General features: G+C 38.3%; 1 protein-coding gene across 3 annotated transcripts in view; it reads right to left on the bottom strand.

The window, feature by feature from the left end:
- Positions 1-194: 194 nt before the first annotated feature.
- LOC124413714 (amyloid-beta-like protein) overlaps positions 195-17,787 on the bottom strand; it is a 40,198-nt gene continuing 22,605 nt past the window's right edge. Inside the window, exons 5-15 of one of the 3 annotated variants that reach the window (XM_046894488.1) lie at positions 13,091-13,181; positions 12,450-12,580; positions 7,690-7,900; positions 6,702-6,906; positions 6,107-6,280; positions 5,564-5,635; positions 5,067-5,257; positions 4,786-4,946; positions 4,125-4,351; positions 3,841-3,987; positions 195-3,725 (exon numbers count right to left, since the gene is read on the bottom strand). In XM_046894488.1, the coding sequence (XP_046750444.1) occupies positions 3,615-3,725; positions 3,841-3,987; positions 4,125-4,351; positions 4,786-4,946; positions 5,067-5,257; positions 5,564-5,635; positions 6,107-6,280; positions 6,702-6,906; positions 7,690-7,900; positions 12,450-12,580; positions 13,091-13,181 (1,721 nt within the window). In that variant the 3' untranslated portion in view covers positions 195-3,614. Of the gene's footprint in view, positions 3,726-3,840; positions 3,988-4,124; positions 4,352-4,785; positions 4,947-5,066; positions 5,258-5,563; positions 5,636-6,106; positions 6,290-6,701; positions 6,907-7,689; positions 7,901-12,449; positions 12,581-13,090; positions 13,182-17,787 lie in introns of all 3 variants that reach the window. The other 2 variants (XM_046894489.1, XM_046894486.1) reach the window with 2 other exon arrangements.

Below are 17,787 nucleotides of genomic sequence, written 5' to 3' on the forward strand. Positions count from 1 at the left end.
GTTCTTTGGGGGTGGGGAGGTGTACCGTACTGAAATTAAATCGCGTTCAAATTTTTTACAAAAAAACTTGTGATGTTATTATTAAATACATTTTTTCATAAAAACTTTGCAACGCGAAACCGAAAGCAACGTCAACGATGAATATGGAAACAAGTACCCGTGCTGCTGTTTGTTGTTTTTTTTTGTTTTTTGTAATTCAAAATTAAAAATACTAGATTTATATGACAAATATTATGTCACATGTATTATTATACTTGCAAAATACTGAAAGAAATAGAATTTTAAATGGGAAATTAATTCGAGTGTGACAACGATACGCCGTTGCAAAGCTAAAGACTAATATTTCGAGTGTTTTTTATTCCGACATATGCATTATTTATTTAATTTTTAACCAGACTCGAACGAACATTTCACACCTAATTTATCGAATTATAAATTTTATGGAAAAATTGCGTTTCGTCTAATTGGTCGAAATTAAAAAATTATTCGTAGAATATGTTTTCCTTTTCTATTTTTCCTTCTTTAGTTCGAGTCTCTTTTAATATATCATAAAGTATTGTGCCTTCACAAGATCTATAATTTGTTAGATATTTTACGTAAGAAGCGACTATATAATGTATTCAGCAATACGTGCTTTTGAAGGTAACAAACTGTGAGTAGACACGCGTTTTTACGATTGAAATGTATGAAAGAAAATGAGAAGTTCTGTGGAGAGACACCTGCAGCGAAGACATAAATGTCTTATACGATAAGACGAGCAAATGTTATCGCGACATTTGCTTATAATTAAAACAGATGAATACGATTTGAAGATAAATATAGTTTAAGAGCAACACCGAAAAAACTGTAAAAATAAAATCTACTTCCATTTTTTAGTTATTATTTTTTTTTAGATTTTTTATTTTTCTTTTCACTCGAATCTGGACTTCTACTAAAGGACGTATATTCTTTTCTCTCATCTCACGTGATTTTTAAACTAAGTCAATTATTTCTTCCATATTTAATAATATACTTATTACCTCTTTACAAAAATCAATTCTTAAACTTATATATGGTAGCTCGACGTTGACTCACGGTTTGTGAAAGAATATATTAATTTTTTATTCGTTTGGGTCATGTATTGATATGCCCTGACCACTAATACTGATAATTGCTATCTCTCTAAGCATCTTCTAAAACGAAACATTGGTAATTGTCTATATGTATATATTCACTTGACGCAACCATTGTGGACGAAAGGAATGAATATTGAAGTGCATAATAGCTGCCATCAAAAACTATTGTCAGCTATGCTCAGTTAATTATTGTTATTTAAATTTGTTAATAAGTTGACCATGTGAAATACTGGTTTATCTGTGGTATTGCCATTAACAGACAACTACCAATTACTTATCTCAAAATTCTTAATCATCTGTGTGCCATCGTCGAGCCGAGTTTACATGCGATGACGTGTCAATGTATAACGGTTATATGCTATAGGTACATAATTAATATATAATTAATTTAATATATATGTATCATTATTATTAATGTTATTGATGCTATTTTGTTGTATTTCATCATCATAGTACACTCACGTGGTAATTGCTATCATCTTAATATATCTAAAATATTATTTATAACATTTAGCAGTGTGTAAGTGTATCTGTGTGTATTTATGTTCGTGTGTGTGTGTGTATGATTATCTGTGTCAGTATTAAGCTGCCATTTCACCGAAATCACATGAAATTGTTCAATTATTGTTTATTTTCCAATATCAACATAGGTTCATGCACATTATGCCGTGTTATGACGTCAATCATTTAAAAACTTGGAAGCAAATGTTCCGGCAATAGAACAAAATACCCAAATTCTTGACTGCGTAGTTTTATTCTGTCATAAATGAAGTTCGTAAATCGGAATGGAGAAGATTATCACTTGCTAATATGAAAGTAGTTTTACCATTTATGACTCAGTTGTTCATTAATTTATTGTGATCTATCGTCGAAGTACGAATTTTTCAGTTTAGCAATTTGTTCGTAACATTATGACTATAACTATGGCGTGTAACAATTGTTGTCCTGCTTCCACTTCATTACATTTATATCTGCACATGTATCCGTAATACGCTAATCTATCAGGAATTATTACGTGTAGGATTTTATTTTTCACCTTAAAATAGTCCAACGAGACCAACGAGGTAACGCAGAAATATGTTTGTCGATTTAAAAATACTACAGATATTGGTGAAATATATTTTATAGTAATTTCGGTCAAAGCGCGCGTCATTATTTCTTGTTCATATACAAATATATAAGCATTAAACGTGTAATATATTATCATCATATATAATTAGTAATTATTAATATCCTAAGATAGTTATTGTATGAACGATTTCCAAAAAAAAGGAAATAAATCCTTGTTTCAACAGCCACCACTTTTTCAACGAAGGTAGAGGTATATGCCATTCAAAATAACTCCATTTATCTGTTCCTCTTATTCGAGAGTTTTGGCATGACTTTCTTGAAATATCATCAACGGAATGTTCCAAGAAAATCGAATAAGACTCTCCAATATTTTCCATTATGTCACAAGCACCTCGAAAACAGTGGACCTTGGCTTGGAATGATAGAATTTTATTTCTGTTAACTTTAAATACGTTAATGATTTTTGTTTAAATTTATTTATTTCTTAAGTGATAGTATTAGTCTAAGAAGATATTAAGTACTGAGTGAGAGATTACTTAAAAAAAAAAGGCAGTGGAAATTGATAACAAAAGCACGAGTCGAAAATTGCTAACAATTAGTATTATTGTTCTGATACTTTGAGGGTATTATGTTATTCGCGATTATAATACTATATTATATTAGTATTGTTAATTTGCTCTGCAGTAAGCTGCTACCGTTTTTCATCAGGCTACAATTGAAAGCTGCACAAATTGCTGCGGGTTCGCTGAAATGCCACATACCCGAAAAATATCAGAGCCTAAGAATACAATAGAGAAAGAGCGTAGAAAATAAACCAATCTGATGGAATATTGTAATAACGCTTCCGGGTTATCGATAATACGTTACTGTTGTTACAAAAATATCATGATAATCATGCAAAGTCTTGGATACGTAAAATGAATTGGAATTTCTCACCAAGAGAAAAACAACATCGTGGAGAAAACCAAAACAAGACTTACTTCTACAATATAGGTGACTATAACGCCCTTTCTTCTGCATTCTTAGCGTGAAGAAACCAATATTCGAAGTTTAAGGGACTCCAAATAGTAATCGATTATTAATTTCGTTTACATGAACAACACAATCAGTGTTTTATGGGCTTGAGTTGACTCGATTGCAACAATGTTGTTAACGTAAACGAGATCGTCACGAAAGAGATATCTTACGATGTGGTTGAAATCGAGCAGAAGAGCGCCGAACAGTTGTGTTTAAAACTTGTATCACCGAATAAGTGGTGAAGTTGAGTGTTTAAAAATTACGATTCTCGCATCTACTGGACGACGTGAACCACGCCGTTAAGAAAAACTCTATTCGATTCTAACACAATGTTGAGATTCCTAAAGAAATTACGGTAAAGTGATTGAAACGTGGTACTACGACCAATTTTCTTATTGCAAATTGATTGAATTATTCTTTGACCTCAAAATATTTGTAGGTTGGATTTTCGTAGCCATTTATCTGCATGTTAGCTACGTGTCTTTCCTCAGGTGTGGCTGCCTGATCAACTTCGATGAATCCCTGGAAAATTACAAACTGGTGTCAACAATCCAAATTCATAATTTTAAGCTCAGAAGGTTATCAGATAAAGAATATAAATATAATTCTTTATTTGTTTCACGGAGTTAGAAGTCACCTGGCTGTGAGGGCTCCTGGCACTGCGTCTCTTGAACACTGCGACGCCTACAACTGCAGCAGCCATTAAAGCTATGCCAGCAAAAGCGAGGGTGAAGTAAACGGAACGACTTTCCTTGTGATATACTTCGCGCCTGACGGCATAGCCCTAAACATACAATCACGGCATTGCTGTCACAAGATCGTGGCACTAAACCTGATTTCTTCACACAATTATTGGGATCAAAAATATGCAAGAGAAATGACTATTTTTTTGCAGTTTGGTTGAAAAATTAACTGGCTTACCACTTCGGGATGAGAATTATCGTGAGTCATGCTGTGAGCTGCTCTAACAATTCCCTCGTTATGCATGGCTGCCCCAGCTGCAGACGGTTCTAACTGTTGAGGAGCATCCTTCTTTTCAACAACCGGATTTCCGTCTTCATGTTGCTGTTGTTCGGTTCTTAGTTCCCCACGTTCAGCTTTTCGTTGTTCCTTGCGCACTCTCTCCAATTGCTTTTGGTGTTCTTTTTCTAAATATAGCACAAAGGCGAGAAATTCTGTTAAAATCTATCCTACAAAAATGACGATAAACAGTACGATAAATTCATACTGACAAGCAACTAGCATTTTGCAATACATATGAGTCATTTTGTAATGATAATATTTCCCCAACTTGGTTCTAAACAAATTACAGCGATGGCAGTTATTTGGCTCAGATTTAATCCCTTTCAAATAATGCCTTGTTTTCTTGACTCCTGTCGATCCTGATTCTAAAATATCAGAATCTTTCATAAAAAGTTGGAAAACAAATTCGCTCCTACACAATACGAAAAAAGAAACTTTATATCCTATTTCCGAATCCAGCAGTAATAGATTACCAGATGACTCATATAATCGGACAAACTATTTCAAAGCATGTTCCTAGGATATACAATTTTATTATTACTCAACGCTACATATTCACCTTGTTGTTTACTGGCTACATCAGCTTCGTATTTATCGAGTATAAATGCCTCCGCTTCCCTGGTCATAGCTAGAAGAAGTCCCGGGGTTTCATCTTTGCTTCTCAGTGCCAAAACATAGTCGTCCATCAGACGTCCAATTTTAGCGCTCAGTTCAGGATACCTGATAACAGAGATGGATTCCAAATGATATGTGGATCGCTTGAGATCTGGTTTATATATGCTTACTCTTTGATCAAGCATCTGTGACATTGAGATGTAAAAGTCAACGATAACAACTCACCGCTCCAACATGAGGAGACTCTGATTGGTAACTCTGTCGATTTCGGCTAGATGCTCCAAAGTGGTAGGTTTTTCTCTCTGTGCTTGTTCTAAGCTGCTGTCCAACAGATGTTTGTAGTGGGCAATCGTGTGGTGTCTATCCTTGTGCAACGCTCTGAGTAATTTTTGCAAGCACTTTTGAATACGGTGCATCTATAACGATAAAACATAAAGGTAACAAACAAAAAATAAGCCTTCTTTCTTCCCGCGGACTCGACGCAGGTGCGCGCGGCTACTAAATGAGTTGGACTCGTATGAAAGGTCCATTAGGAAACTGGGTTAAATGAAAAAACCTCAGTAAAGGTAGCGCGAGCTTACTCGAACTCAACACTCAAATACGTTTCAACGCTCGAGCTACGTACGCTTTCGTACCTAGGTATAATAGTTACCGTATGTAGGCGGTATGTATATTTGTACATATCTATGTACCTACGTCCGGATGGACACTCAGGGACTTACATTTGGTGGAGTTTCGTTCAACGCTGCTGTGTAGCACGCCATAGCTTCCTCGTTCCTCTGTTTAACGGCCTCCTAAACAGAAGGAGTAAATAATAGAGTTTGGTAAGCACCAGCAGCAATATCCGACGAACAGAATACCGGGAATGGAAAACCGGGTAATTTCATATACATAATTACACGTAATTCTGTAAAGAGCTGCAGGTTTCACCGAGTCAAAAAATTGCTGTGCACTTATCGCATTTAAGAATTTTTTTTTTCATTTTTCTACATCAATTTCGGCAATTTCATACACCCTGCCCACCCAGCGGTTTTTTGTCCTACATTAACATTCAAAGTTAGAAACAAATAGTAATTGAAATAGTTTGATTGTGTGATTGAAAAACTTGTGACTGCCTTGAGTGCAGCATTTGTGAAAAATTCGCAACTCTGTTACCCCCTTAAAAATAAATACCACTACAACGTGGGTTAAAAAAAGCTACTACATCAAGTATTTCACATGTAAGACTTCAGGCTAGGCAAGTAAAATACATGCAGATTACTAACTTGAACGCGTTGCTGATGCATAGCGCTAAGCTGATGCTTCTCGGCAGCGCCGCTAGCCTCAAGTGCAGCAACAGTTTCCTGGAATCTGGCTGTCATTTTCCGCTTAAAAGCATCAGCGGCAACAGGATCTCGTGCCCTCATGTCTTGGTACCTTTCCTCGAGGTCACTCCAATCCTTCATCACCTAAAAACGTTGTAGCACACAGATTTCGCGGATAAAAGTCTTAACGGTAAATAATTGAAAGAAAACGTAAAGTATTATCATACAATACCGCGGTTTGTACCACGTGCAGTAAACAAAATGTTTATAACATTTGTTTTTTTATTTCAATTAATAAAACCAACGAACAAATAAGATAAATCGGGTGCCTCGATCGTTAGATGACGTAGGATATATACCTTTTACCGCATGATTCACTCTACAAATGTATGATACGAGACGTACACATGCGTAAGCTTGATTTCCGACATGAAAGGAGGTTTCTTTCTTATCTCACTCACTCTCTGGTATTGGTATATAAATTGCCTTCAGTATCCGGGTTGCGGAGGGTGATATTTAAGTATAAGTATGTGTGCGTATAGTCGCGCTCACTTACCTTGGTAACCTTTTCCTTGTGAACTTCCTCCAGCCGCATCTGGGCCTGTTTGTAGCTCTGATGTTCGGATCTCGGATCAAAGTGAGTAAGATAAGGGTCGGGGGTCGCGTGGGGCTGGGAGGGTTGAAGAGTGCTCGAGCTCACCGGAAGCGGCATGGGAGTGACTTCCGATTTTTCAGTCGTTGATACCGTTGTAGCTGGTCGACTGAAATGCGAGATGCAAATCGATGTTTAGCGACAAGAGAATTTTCATCTCACAACACACGAGCGCAAGAGGAATGTATGCTCGACGATATAGCTTGAAATCGCTTCTGCAGGGAGGCGTGTACCTACACGATTTAAACGTGACAAAGGAATCTATATGTATATACTGATATTCCCTCTTCAATCTTTCCTTCTCCTGTTTGATAGTAGGTACGAATAAAGGAGAAAGAAAATTGCGAAAGAAGACCGGGTGAGAGACTATGCGTGTAAAGCATACACCTGTTCTACTCATAGTTATATATGTATGTAGAATGAAGAACGAGATGCAAAATGCATGGCACACCTTGCGGCTACAGAGAAAAAACAAACACAATAGAAACACGTCATGACTCACGGGAAAGATATGACATGACATTCGTTGAAATGAAACGAAAAGAAGTAGGATTTGCGAGTCTTGAACGAAATTGTTATACGAATAATCATAATTCCCTACTTCAAGTCTTTAGCTCGCGGGCACGATTTTTCACTCTTTACCAGAGAAAAGCTGACGGCGAATATATATTTTCACCCTAGGCCCCCTTTTCTTTACTCGGCAACTCGCCCTCACGACCCGCATTCAAGAGCTCTTGCTTCGTGTAAATTCGGATGATTAATATAATATAACACATTGTAAGAAAAAATCCGTGTTCAAAAAGTGGTCTCATTTTCCCAGCAGCTGGTATTTACAGCTGTAGAATCGGTGATAATTCGAAAAAACCACGTCACCTTGTATCCACGAGCTTACCTAGTCGTGGTATCGTAATCGTCGACGTACTCCTCGTCGCTCTCGTCCTCGTCGGTTTGGTCGCTGAGAACATCGTCCAGGTCACCGTCCGAGTCACTATCATCGTCGGCCAGGTCATCCTCGTCCTCAAGATCGTCCTCATCCTCGTCCACGTCCTCGTCGACGCCTTTGGGAATTGGCAGGTCGACCGGCTTCTTTGGTTTTACATTTTCTGCAGATAAAAAAAGCGTTAAATAATAGTAGAAAAAAGAAAAAAAAACGACAATACAACGGCTCACATAAGAGGAGGTATTATGCAATACTGGACTATGTCTCGTCTATATGTATACTCGGTTGAAGGAGATTTAAGCCTGTGGTAAAAAGACGACAAGGATATAAATTACCCGCGAAATCCGTCGAGGATTCTGTATCCTCTTTTTTATCCCTGTGAAAGCTTGTCATTTTCTACAGAGAGCGGATAAACTCACTGGTTTAATTCGCGTATATAATATATATATATATATATATATATATGTGTATACAAGGACAAAAAGTGTGCATGTATATATACGTATAATAATGCCAAATCGAATACTCTCCAAGACCCCTGGCAACGGTGGAAGCAAAGTCCTTTACGAAACGGCGCCATTTATCAGAATACCTTCCTATTCAAGGCGTTCGCTATTGTTTGAGGTCTGAATGGTCTTGTGCAGTAACAGCAGCAGCGGCAGAGTCTGGTTATCGGGAACGGATTTGGCGATAATACAATTGGCATTCTGATTCCGCGAAATTTTACCACAGTCTTTTTTCGCTCGTTTTAAAATTGCCATGGCAAATATTCTTTTTTGATTTTACAATGCAAAATACGTCGGCAAGAGAATCAAGCTCTATAGGTATAATGCGAACGCATTTGCCTTAAAAATGAGCAGATTAACCCGTGAAAATATTCAAGCGAATATAGAATATCAGGATCCGATATGCGGGTGAGTTTTCCATTTTATTATTTTCTAGCTCGTTTTTCTCCTTCTCCTTGCCCTGTTCCTATATACTTATACGTTGGCACAATTTTCAGCTCCCCGACTCTCGGCAATAAACCGTAAAAATTTCAAGGTTCACGAGCTGTGAGCAGAAAGTTCTTTAGGTTGAAAAATCAGAGAATTTTACGAGTTCACTTTTCCAGCAGCCAAATGTAGGTATATACATATACATATACCATAATAAGCATGAGAGCTGGATGATGTGGCTTCACCTTTTACACCGCGATTTATTACAGTCGAGGCGGGTAACGAGGGGATGAAAAATCCCGGCTGATCGTTAGATGGAATGTAATAGTCGGATGATGGTGAAGAGTCGTTGGCACAGTAGGATCCTCGAGCGATGCAGATGACCGCGACGTAGAAGAACGTTGCGAAAATTGTTGCATCCGGGTTCCGGATCAGCACACGTTGGACGTACAATTTCTAAGAACGCTAATTTGGCTCTGTTGCAGCTCAAGATGTAACGTCGCTGCTAACTAGGTTCTCGAGTCGTTCCTGCAGTGCATAGAACCATTCTCCGAGAATAGAGACGCGCCTCATCTCTGATGAGTCGAGAACTTTATATTCTTCACCGTCGGAGAGAGAAAAAAACAAAAGGCTGACCCGCAAAACTCGGCTCTCTGAAACTCGGTGCAGGCACTGCAGCAGCGGCAGCAGTATGTATGTATGTATAAATGCATATATGTTTATATATATCTACACGCTACTTTGGATACATGTATGTATATCATATCCTCTGCTGCGCTATGCCGCACTTTTCAAATAGGTCACGTGGCTAGTAGCCGTGCTACCTACGTATGTTGCACATACCTATGTATGTACAACACCTTTTATACATTCCTCTTGGACATATGTTATATATTTTCCTGTGATACAATATGTACACCTAGTTAAGCCCGTGATGCACGTATGTATTCAGGCATGTATAATACTCATCCGCATTCGGCTCTGCACACGTGGATTCTCTTGGGATGCAGGGTTTGGAACGATGCTTAAAAACCGAGTCAAGAATAACCCCGAAGTCACGTTGAATCATTCTTGATACCTACATACGTGGGTTTTTGCTCGTGTCGGTATATTTCTTCCATTATCCACATATTCCACATACAGTAGAGAATCCGGTGAAAAGATATTGATATACGTTCAAGATTTGGAGAATATTTTCCCAAATTCAATTCAAGACTATAATTAGATACTCTTCATGAATACCGAGTAGTAGTTTATCATTTTTTTCCTCATATAGATTGGCTATAAATTTATATTACAGTTAATTTCGTCGCCTCTCCTGCGGTGTAGAAATATGAAAAAATGACGTTGCATGTGAACCATAAGGCGTGACACACCGTGCATCGCACTAGTGGCTTGGGATATGTGGCGTCACGTTCCAGCGATATTGGCCTGGAGCGAGAAACGTCTCCGCGTTATACCCTTATCAAATCCCTTCAAAATCCGCACACATATCCGTCAGGGTCTTTCTCCTTCCTTGGTTGGTAAAGTACGTCACACGCCGCCACCTGTACAGACGTACATACATAAGTCTGGGTGTGTACAGTATAAGGTGTGCGGGATGTATTTTTGTGGAAGAAATTTTTCAACCCCTTTCGGTCAGACGCGACTCATGGTGGTGACGGTTTCGGTGTGCAGGCAAAGACGCCGAGGGGGCCCGAATCGCGCCGAACCTTCCTGGTCCTCCACCTCCACCTCCACCTCCACCTCCGCCACCTCGTCTTCCTTCACCCTCGCCATCGCCAGCATCGCCATCGCGTACGACGCGCAGTCGTCAGCTTACATTATTGATTGCACGAGCAAGCCAGTCAACGACGAACAGAAAGCCTCTCTCCTCCACCACCGGCTGGATGGCTGGCTGCACGTGATTGTATGTGTGTCGACATAGGTGTGGGGGTGTGTCTGTGTGTGCGTATTATACAACCTCTGCCCACCCCTATCTCTCTGTTCATTTAACACACCTCCGTTGGTTCGCCGTAGCCACTTCCACTTTGCACTGTCACTCCTTATTCTGCATAAAACCAACCCTTACCCGACGCCGGAGCTCTGAACCATGTGACTCAAAGGGCTCGCCGCCACCGATCATTTCTCAAACACTGCACTTGCAGTGTATACATTCCGTCGCTTTGTTCGTTAGACGTTTTACGGGTCTCGACGTCGTTTTCATAGCGTTCACTCTTGCTTTTCGACGTCTTTTTTTCCCCTCTCTCTGATTGTGTTCATTGGTGATGCATCGTTTCGATCTTCGTCCAAACTTCACCACCGTCAAACCAACTGTAAAAATCGATTCCCGTATTCAGAATTCATTTAGATTCCATAAATGGCGCAACAGCTGTCCGTGATTTCCTTTTCTCTTTCCCCCGAACGGAACTCTGTACTGTTTTTCCTTCATCCACGAATCTCAAAATTTCCACGCTATTCAATTTCTTTCCATCATTTTATTTACTCTCCAAGTATAACAACTGTATCGTAGAAAATCTTTTCGCCGAGTGTCTTTTTTTTCTGAATCCTGAATCCTGCAGGGCGTGGTTGAAGACGTCTTAAAGCGTTATAAAATTTCGTCATTTTTCTCTTGCATCCAGCTGCAATGCAGCTTTGTGAGAGTTGATCGAAGAAAATCAATAACTCCAACAAGAACAACTGTTACATATATTACACACATACGTATCGCAGAAATAGGGGGGGAAAAAAAAAAAAAAAAAAAAAATGATTCCCCGTTTCACCAGGATACGGATGAGTATAAGAACATGGACCAAGAAAAATCCGCGAAACTTATCACGCTATGATCGTATCTGTCTCTGCAGGATTCGGCCGTGCTGTGCTTCGGCCCTTGGGTCGTTCAGCCTTTCATTCTGTCAATCAGTTACTCGATTCGGCCGTTTATTGGACGTTCCGTTAGCCGGGAAGCAATCGAGAGGGACAAAATCCCTCCAGCCTATCTGAAGTATCGAGTGGATGGTTGTAGCTTGATTTTCACGACTGATTGGAGAAGGTTGTAGGTTGTATACGGTTGTTCGTACCAAGGATGAACTCCGCAACTGATTATACGCAGTTCTTTAGCCAGAGTAGATACACGATCGTACGATTGCCACCGCATGTGTCCTGCTTTTGGTGCAACAATTCCTAGTCTGGAAAATTCCTTCCTCTTTTCCTGCAGAGTATTGCACAAAGTTATGTATATAAATTGTACAAATATTCCGTATCAATTCGTGCGAACAGAATTTCACCGCGATTTACATGTATCTATATATGTATATAAAGGTATGCCCCAGGGTTTAAAGAAAATAAAAGAAGAGAAGAAAAAAATATACAGAAAATAAAGGAAGAGGAACCACTTGAGCTGGTCGAAAAGGGTGACAAAAGTTCATTGTTGACCTTGAATTATTCAACGTTCCGATGTATAAAAGTCAAGTATCACGACGAACGGGACGTGGATTTTCAGGTCGATTCTTCAACTGGAGAGTGACTTTGAATATAAAAATACCTAACACAGCTTGGGTCTTGTTCGAAGTCCCTCGTGAGTGACGTCGATAAAACCGAGCCCCTTGCACAGAAGGTGCTCAGAAGGTGAAAAAATTAACAAACTTTGAGAGTGGTTCGTTTTACACCCTGTAAGTTAGACTTCTTGAGAGACTTTTTTTTTTATCCTGTTATTTTTTAAGTTTGTTTTTTCATAGGACTGAAAATTGGCGCATGCATGAGTTGACGCATAATTAATTCTTTGTGCGATATACTCACCCTTGAGGTGTTTGGGACAGCAGACGAATTCGACCCCGGAAAAGAGGGATATGCCGCAGGGTAGAAGCATGGCGAAGCTCCGGAGGTTCATATTTCGCTCCCGGCACGTATCGGCAGCGGTTGAATTCCACCTGTGACGCGAGAGGGAGAGAGAGAAAGAGAGATAGAATAATGTGTGTGTATATAGGAAAAGAGATGAATATGAAAAACGGCATAAAAGAGGATAGGCGTGATGAATGGTGATCGTTTAACCCGAGATCCTCTTTCGCCACTCGATCATATTACTATACAACAACACAACCCCTGTGTACAGCAGGTGTGTACACAAAATTTCGCATTCACGAGCCTTTAACAATGCAGTGAACTGCAAACTCTCGGCTTTATCACTTTGCCCGGATTTCAGGCGGTTCGTTACAGCATAAATTATGTATCAGTCCGATAGCTGATATTGTCACACCGCGAAGGATAATTGAGATGAAAATCCGAAAGAAAAGATGCGATATAAATGATCAATTTACGTGTGGGTGAACCAAAATCGATTTGTTTCCTTAACTTTTCTAAATTTTATAGAAAAATTGTTTTCTATCTGTAAATCTATAAATCCTCTGATCGTCAAAAAAAGAGGCAAAAAAAGTATCTACCTGTGAGATTCCCAGCATTTTGTGTGATTGTGAAGATGATCGAAGAGACATCCTTCTGGTACGAGAAGAGCATCGCTTTGGAATGGACCCTCTGAAAGCATAAGTTCTCAGATAAACAATCACGTAGATATTCGAACGTTCTACATAAATCTCTGATACCAATGCGAGACGAAGATAAAAATGTTGGACCAATCGATTATTCTTGGACGGTAGCTCGCGCTAATTGCTGCCTGTACACATAATGAATATTGAGATCGTTCCTAGCCTAGGCGAGGGATTAATTTTCACGGTCGCTCCACGATCGAACCACCATCCACCAGAGATCAAGGATACCTATACTGCACAGTTTGCAAGTTCCTTAGGATCTCGCGTAAGGAGGATACGTCACGTAGGACGTCTCAGCCACGTTTGTACAACAACCACTTAATACATATACGAACGTTAATCCGAATTTGATTGGCACGGGGAATTAGCGAGAGTGACGTTGAAAGCATCCGAGCGCTTTCGCGGCCTTTGGGTGTTTGTACCTATATAAATATATATATATATATATATATATATATAGATATATACACACACACACACACACAATATTTATACCTAACATACTATACGCGACGGTTTCGGTGAAAACGGTAAACGCCTCGGATCCTCCCGCATGGAAATTCACACTCGTGACACACGCCCCTTGGGTATAATTTATGCGAGATCCCTTACTTCGTCTCTTCTAGATATGTACCAGCCGTATGCATATATAAGTCGAGGTTTAAACCGCGAGCGGCGACAAGTGTGGTGATAAGACTGGTTCAAACGCCTTTCAAAACCACCAGAAACCGCATATTATATCGATCTCTTCACGCCAATGCGTTTATTATTATTTATTTCTTTACCCTCTCTCGCTCCATCTTCTTTTTCCTATATAGAATACCAAGTTTGGGTTATGAGAACGTTTTTCAAAGCTAATATAATAATGCACGATGGGTGCAAAGTTTCGATAAAAAAAAAGGAAAGAAAAATAAAAAGAAACTCAGGCTGGAGGTTCAAATTGTAATTCAATCCTGGTTTTGTTTCACCGTTTTTATTTTTTACATACACGCTGTGCGTTAGTAACTAAATAACCTGAGGTATAATTCACGGTTGTAACTTGGTAATTAGATATTCTTTAATTAAATATGTTTCCCAGTTTTAATCAAACATGTTTGATATAGTAATTTTTCATATTTTCTTCTTCTTCTTCTTCTTCTTCATCTTCTTCTTCTACTTTAGACCATAGTTCCATGAAATTTCGTTTAGACCTCAGAATGGTCCGCACGTAACATTCTCCGAGCGAAGGATCCATGAGGATACACACGTACCTGTATGGGACGAAAATTGGATCAGCCGAATTCCGTGAGATGCGAGAACAAAGCAATTGGCGGGTTCGTTGCTTTCGGCAATACCTCTGGCAATTCCCGCAAATGAGATAATCTCACGTGGCTGTCTGACGTGACGATACATCTCGCGACCCGTAATACGAATGCAATTATAAAAGCGACGATACGCGATTCGCGTGTCTAAAGCGACGAGAAGTTTCAGGATACACGTGTACCTTTCAAATACACTGTATACTAGAAAAAAACCGACATTTCTTTTTTGTTTCGATCTGATTTTATTTTTTTTTTAATTTTTTTTTCAAAATTCAACTCGAAATTATAAGGTACTCGGTTCACCTTTGACTTTGACTAACTTTTGAAATATTTGATTTATCGTAAAATGATTTAGAGATATTTTTTGTAGAGCGTTCAATTCCCTGAAAAAATACGTTCTGGTCTCACAAGTACACAAATGCGTTGAAAGGTTATAAAATTCCGTCTCTTGGAAAAAAAAAAAAAAAAAAAAAAAAAAAAAAAAAAAATCGTTTCCCACGTTATTGAAATAAGAAATAGAAAATCGCGACTAGACACCTCTAAATATATTAATATTAAAATCTGAAACTTGGACAGGATCTTTTTACTTCGTCATTTCGAACAATATATTTTCGACTTGAATTTTGAAGAAAACCAAAAAATAGTTGATTTCGACTACTATACGACGATAATAGACTACTGTATACAAATTTATACGCGAAATATTGTGTGCCGATCATGGACATGATGTATTGACGCGAAACGAGGATTGGCAGTGGCAGTTTAGCATATTACACGTATAATATGTATATGTTGTACAATATAAGGGGAAAACTCGAGCGGCACGTGTGTTATTGAAATTCAATCCGTACACATTCGTACATATATGTGATATTACATTGATATATATATATACAGGTGGGTGGGTTTACCACACGAGGAAAAGTCGAGAACAGAAGCGAGATGTACAGTCCGAGCAATGAAGACTCTTCGCGGTTTGTTTACGGCGATGGATCGATGGGTTGTATAAAGTATCGGCATTTTGTCCGCCCTTAATTTTGTTCTTCGAATACCGGAAATACCGGAAATCGAAGGGTCAGGTTACCGGTACAGTATTTCGCGAACTTCCGGGATTACCGTCTGTGCGTAAAAAAGAACGAATCGTTGAAATTTGAAGAAGAAAAATTAATTATTCTCGTTACTCTTCGTCTTTCCCCCGATAATTTATAAGGTAAATTCGGCAGTATTGACGACGAAACAGCGGACTTTGAAAGAAAGAACGCGAATATCAACCCCATCGAGGCTCGGCTTATACTCGGGGCTTACAGACCCCCGTAGCTACTGTTCTTCTTCTTCTTCTTCTTCTTCTTTTTCTTCTTGCGAAACTTCGTCCCCTGTATTTATAAATAAATCTACGCAACCCCCGCGTCCCGTATTGTTAAGTCGACATTTACAGCCTGTTGTATATATACTATAGATATATATTATTACATATATACTCATATATTCTGTATATTACGGCGAATCGGAAAGGTTGAAATATGCTCTTTCCGAATCGTTTATCAGGGTCAACTGCGGACGTATTATTATAAAAGAGGGATCATATAATATATGTGTATATAAATATACATATATAATATTCAACGTTTTATCGAATTAGGGAAACGAAGCATGTTTTTTTTTCCCTTCTATCATTTTTTCTTTCGCTTACGCCCTCGTTCCCCGATTATACGATCCATATTTCTCCTTCCATACGGCATAATGCCTCCAATCTGCAAGATCAAAAATATTGATACTCTACGCCGAAGTTATTATCAAATCGACGCGACTAACTTGTTGTGATAAACGAAAAAGAAAAATAATTATAATCACTGAGGCAGAAAATTGAAATTAAAAAATGTGAAACTTGTGTGTCAGTGACGATGAATTAATTTTAGAAAAATTAACTTCAAAATTAGCATAAGGTTTTGGCTACAATAATTTAAACCGCAGAAATCCGAATTATCCCAACTTTTAGTCCTCATAATCATATTTATATTCTAATCATAATTCTTATTGCAGAATACAGCGAGGTTTTCCAAAATACTAAATTACCATTTTTTTCTTCCGTTAAACATTTTTTGCGATGAATATTTTACGTTCTCATATACACAAACATATCATACACATATACGTATAACTTTGGAAATTATTCTTTACCTTAAAAATTTGTAAAAGTACTTCCAATCTGGCTTGAAGTAAATGGCTTGAGTTAGTCATTTAATTGCAGTAATGACTAAAAAAATGACTAAGCGATGTAGCCCTAAACTATGAATATCATTCAGTAATTACCATTTGATGCAAGACAAAAAAAAAAACCAAAAAAGAGGAGACATCCCCACGTTAAATGATCGCGATTAATTTTTAGATCGGAACATTTCGCGCGTCTTAAACGATATTTCCATTGGGTGTAAGAAACAATACACCATCGACATAAAATTTGCATGGCAAACAACGAAGACGTCGAGTTTGAACCACGTTTGAACGAATAGCTACTTGTAACGATGACGTAATTCGTCGCCAGGCGCCGCGAGCACCTCAGGTAGGTAGATATAAATTTAAGGTGAAGGTGTAGGTAATAATCCGTGAGTTTTAGGTCGCGACGTCGTCAGCGAACCGCGTTTCAGCAGCATTATCGCGTCTTACAATATATTATACATATATATACCTGTACACATACAGGGTGGCCATAAATATTTGGAAAAAAATTTCCATAACATTTCCAGGTTTTCCAGGACCAAAAACCTCGGGTTCCCTGGTATTTTAACAGTTCTAATAAGTTACTAAAACCTAAATCGTTCGGCTTGTTAACTCTTCATTCGGTTCAAAATTCAATTCAAATTCAAGAAAAATATAATGTATAAAAGATTCAGTTTAAGCAATTTGTTTTCTCAAAGAAAAACCGTAAACTTGTTGCCTGAAAAAATCATTTCTAATTCCCATGATGTAAATCTGATATTTTAAGTTTTTTCCAGATTCTTCAGGTATGTGGTGGCCACCCTGACATATACCTTCAACCGAATTATTGTGACACACAAAAGCGACTAACTTGTTAAACGAGCTTGAGAACTTTAATTTCAAAAATCTAATCTCCCATCGTGATTTTTCGCACAAATCCAAATTCTCTGCAGTATTTGTATAATTATTCTTTCAGTAAGAAAAAAAAAAAAAAAAAAATTCACAATCATTTCCCCGCAATTTTATAGTATACATCAGACGTGAATATTTCGTGAAGATTTTTTTTTCATCGTAAATATCAACAACATGCACGCA

Source organism: Diprion similis, chromosome 12 (assembly GCF_021155765.1).
Source record: "Diprion similis isolate iyDipSimi1 chromosome 12, iyDipSimi1.1, whole genome shotgun sequence".
NCBI lineage: Eukaryota > Metazoa > Arthropoda > Insecta > Hymenoptera > Diprionidae > Diprion > Diprion similis.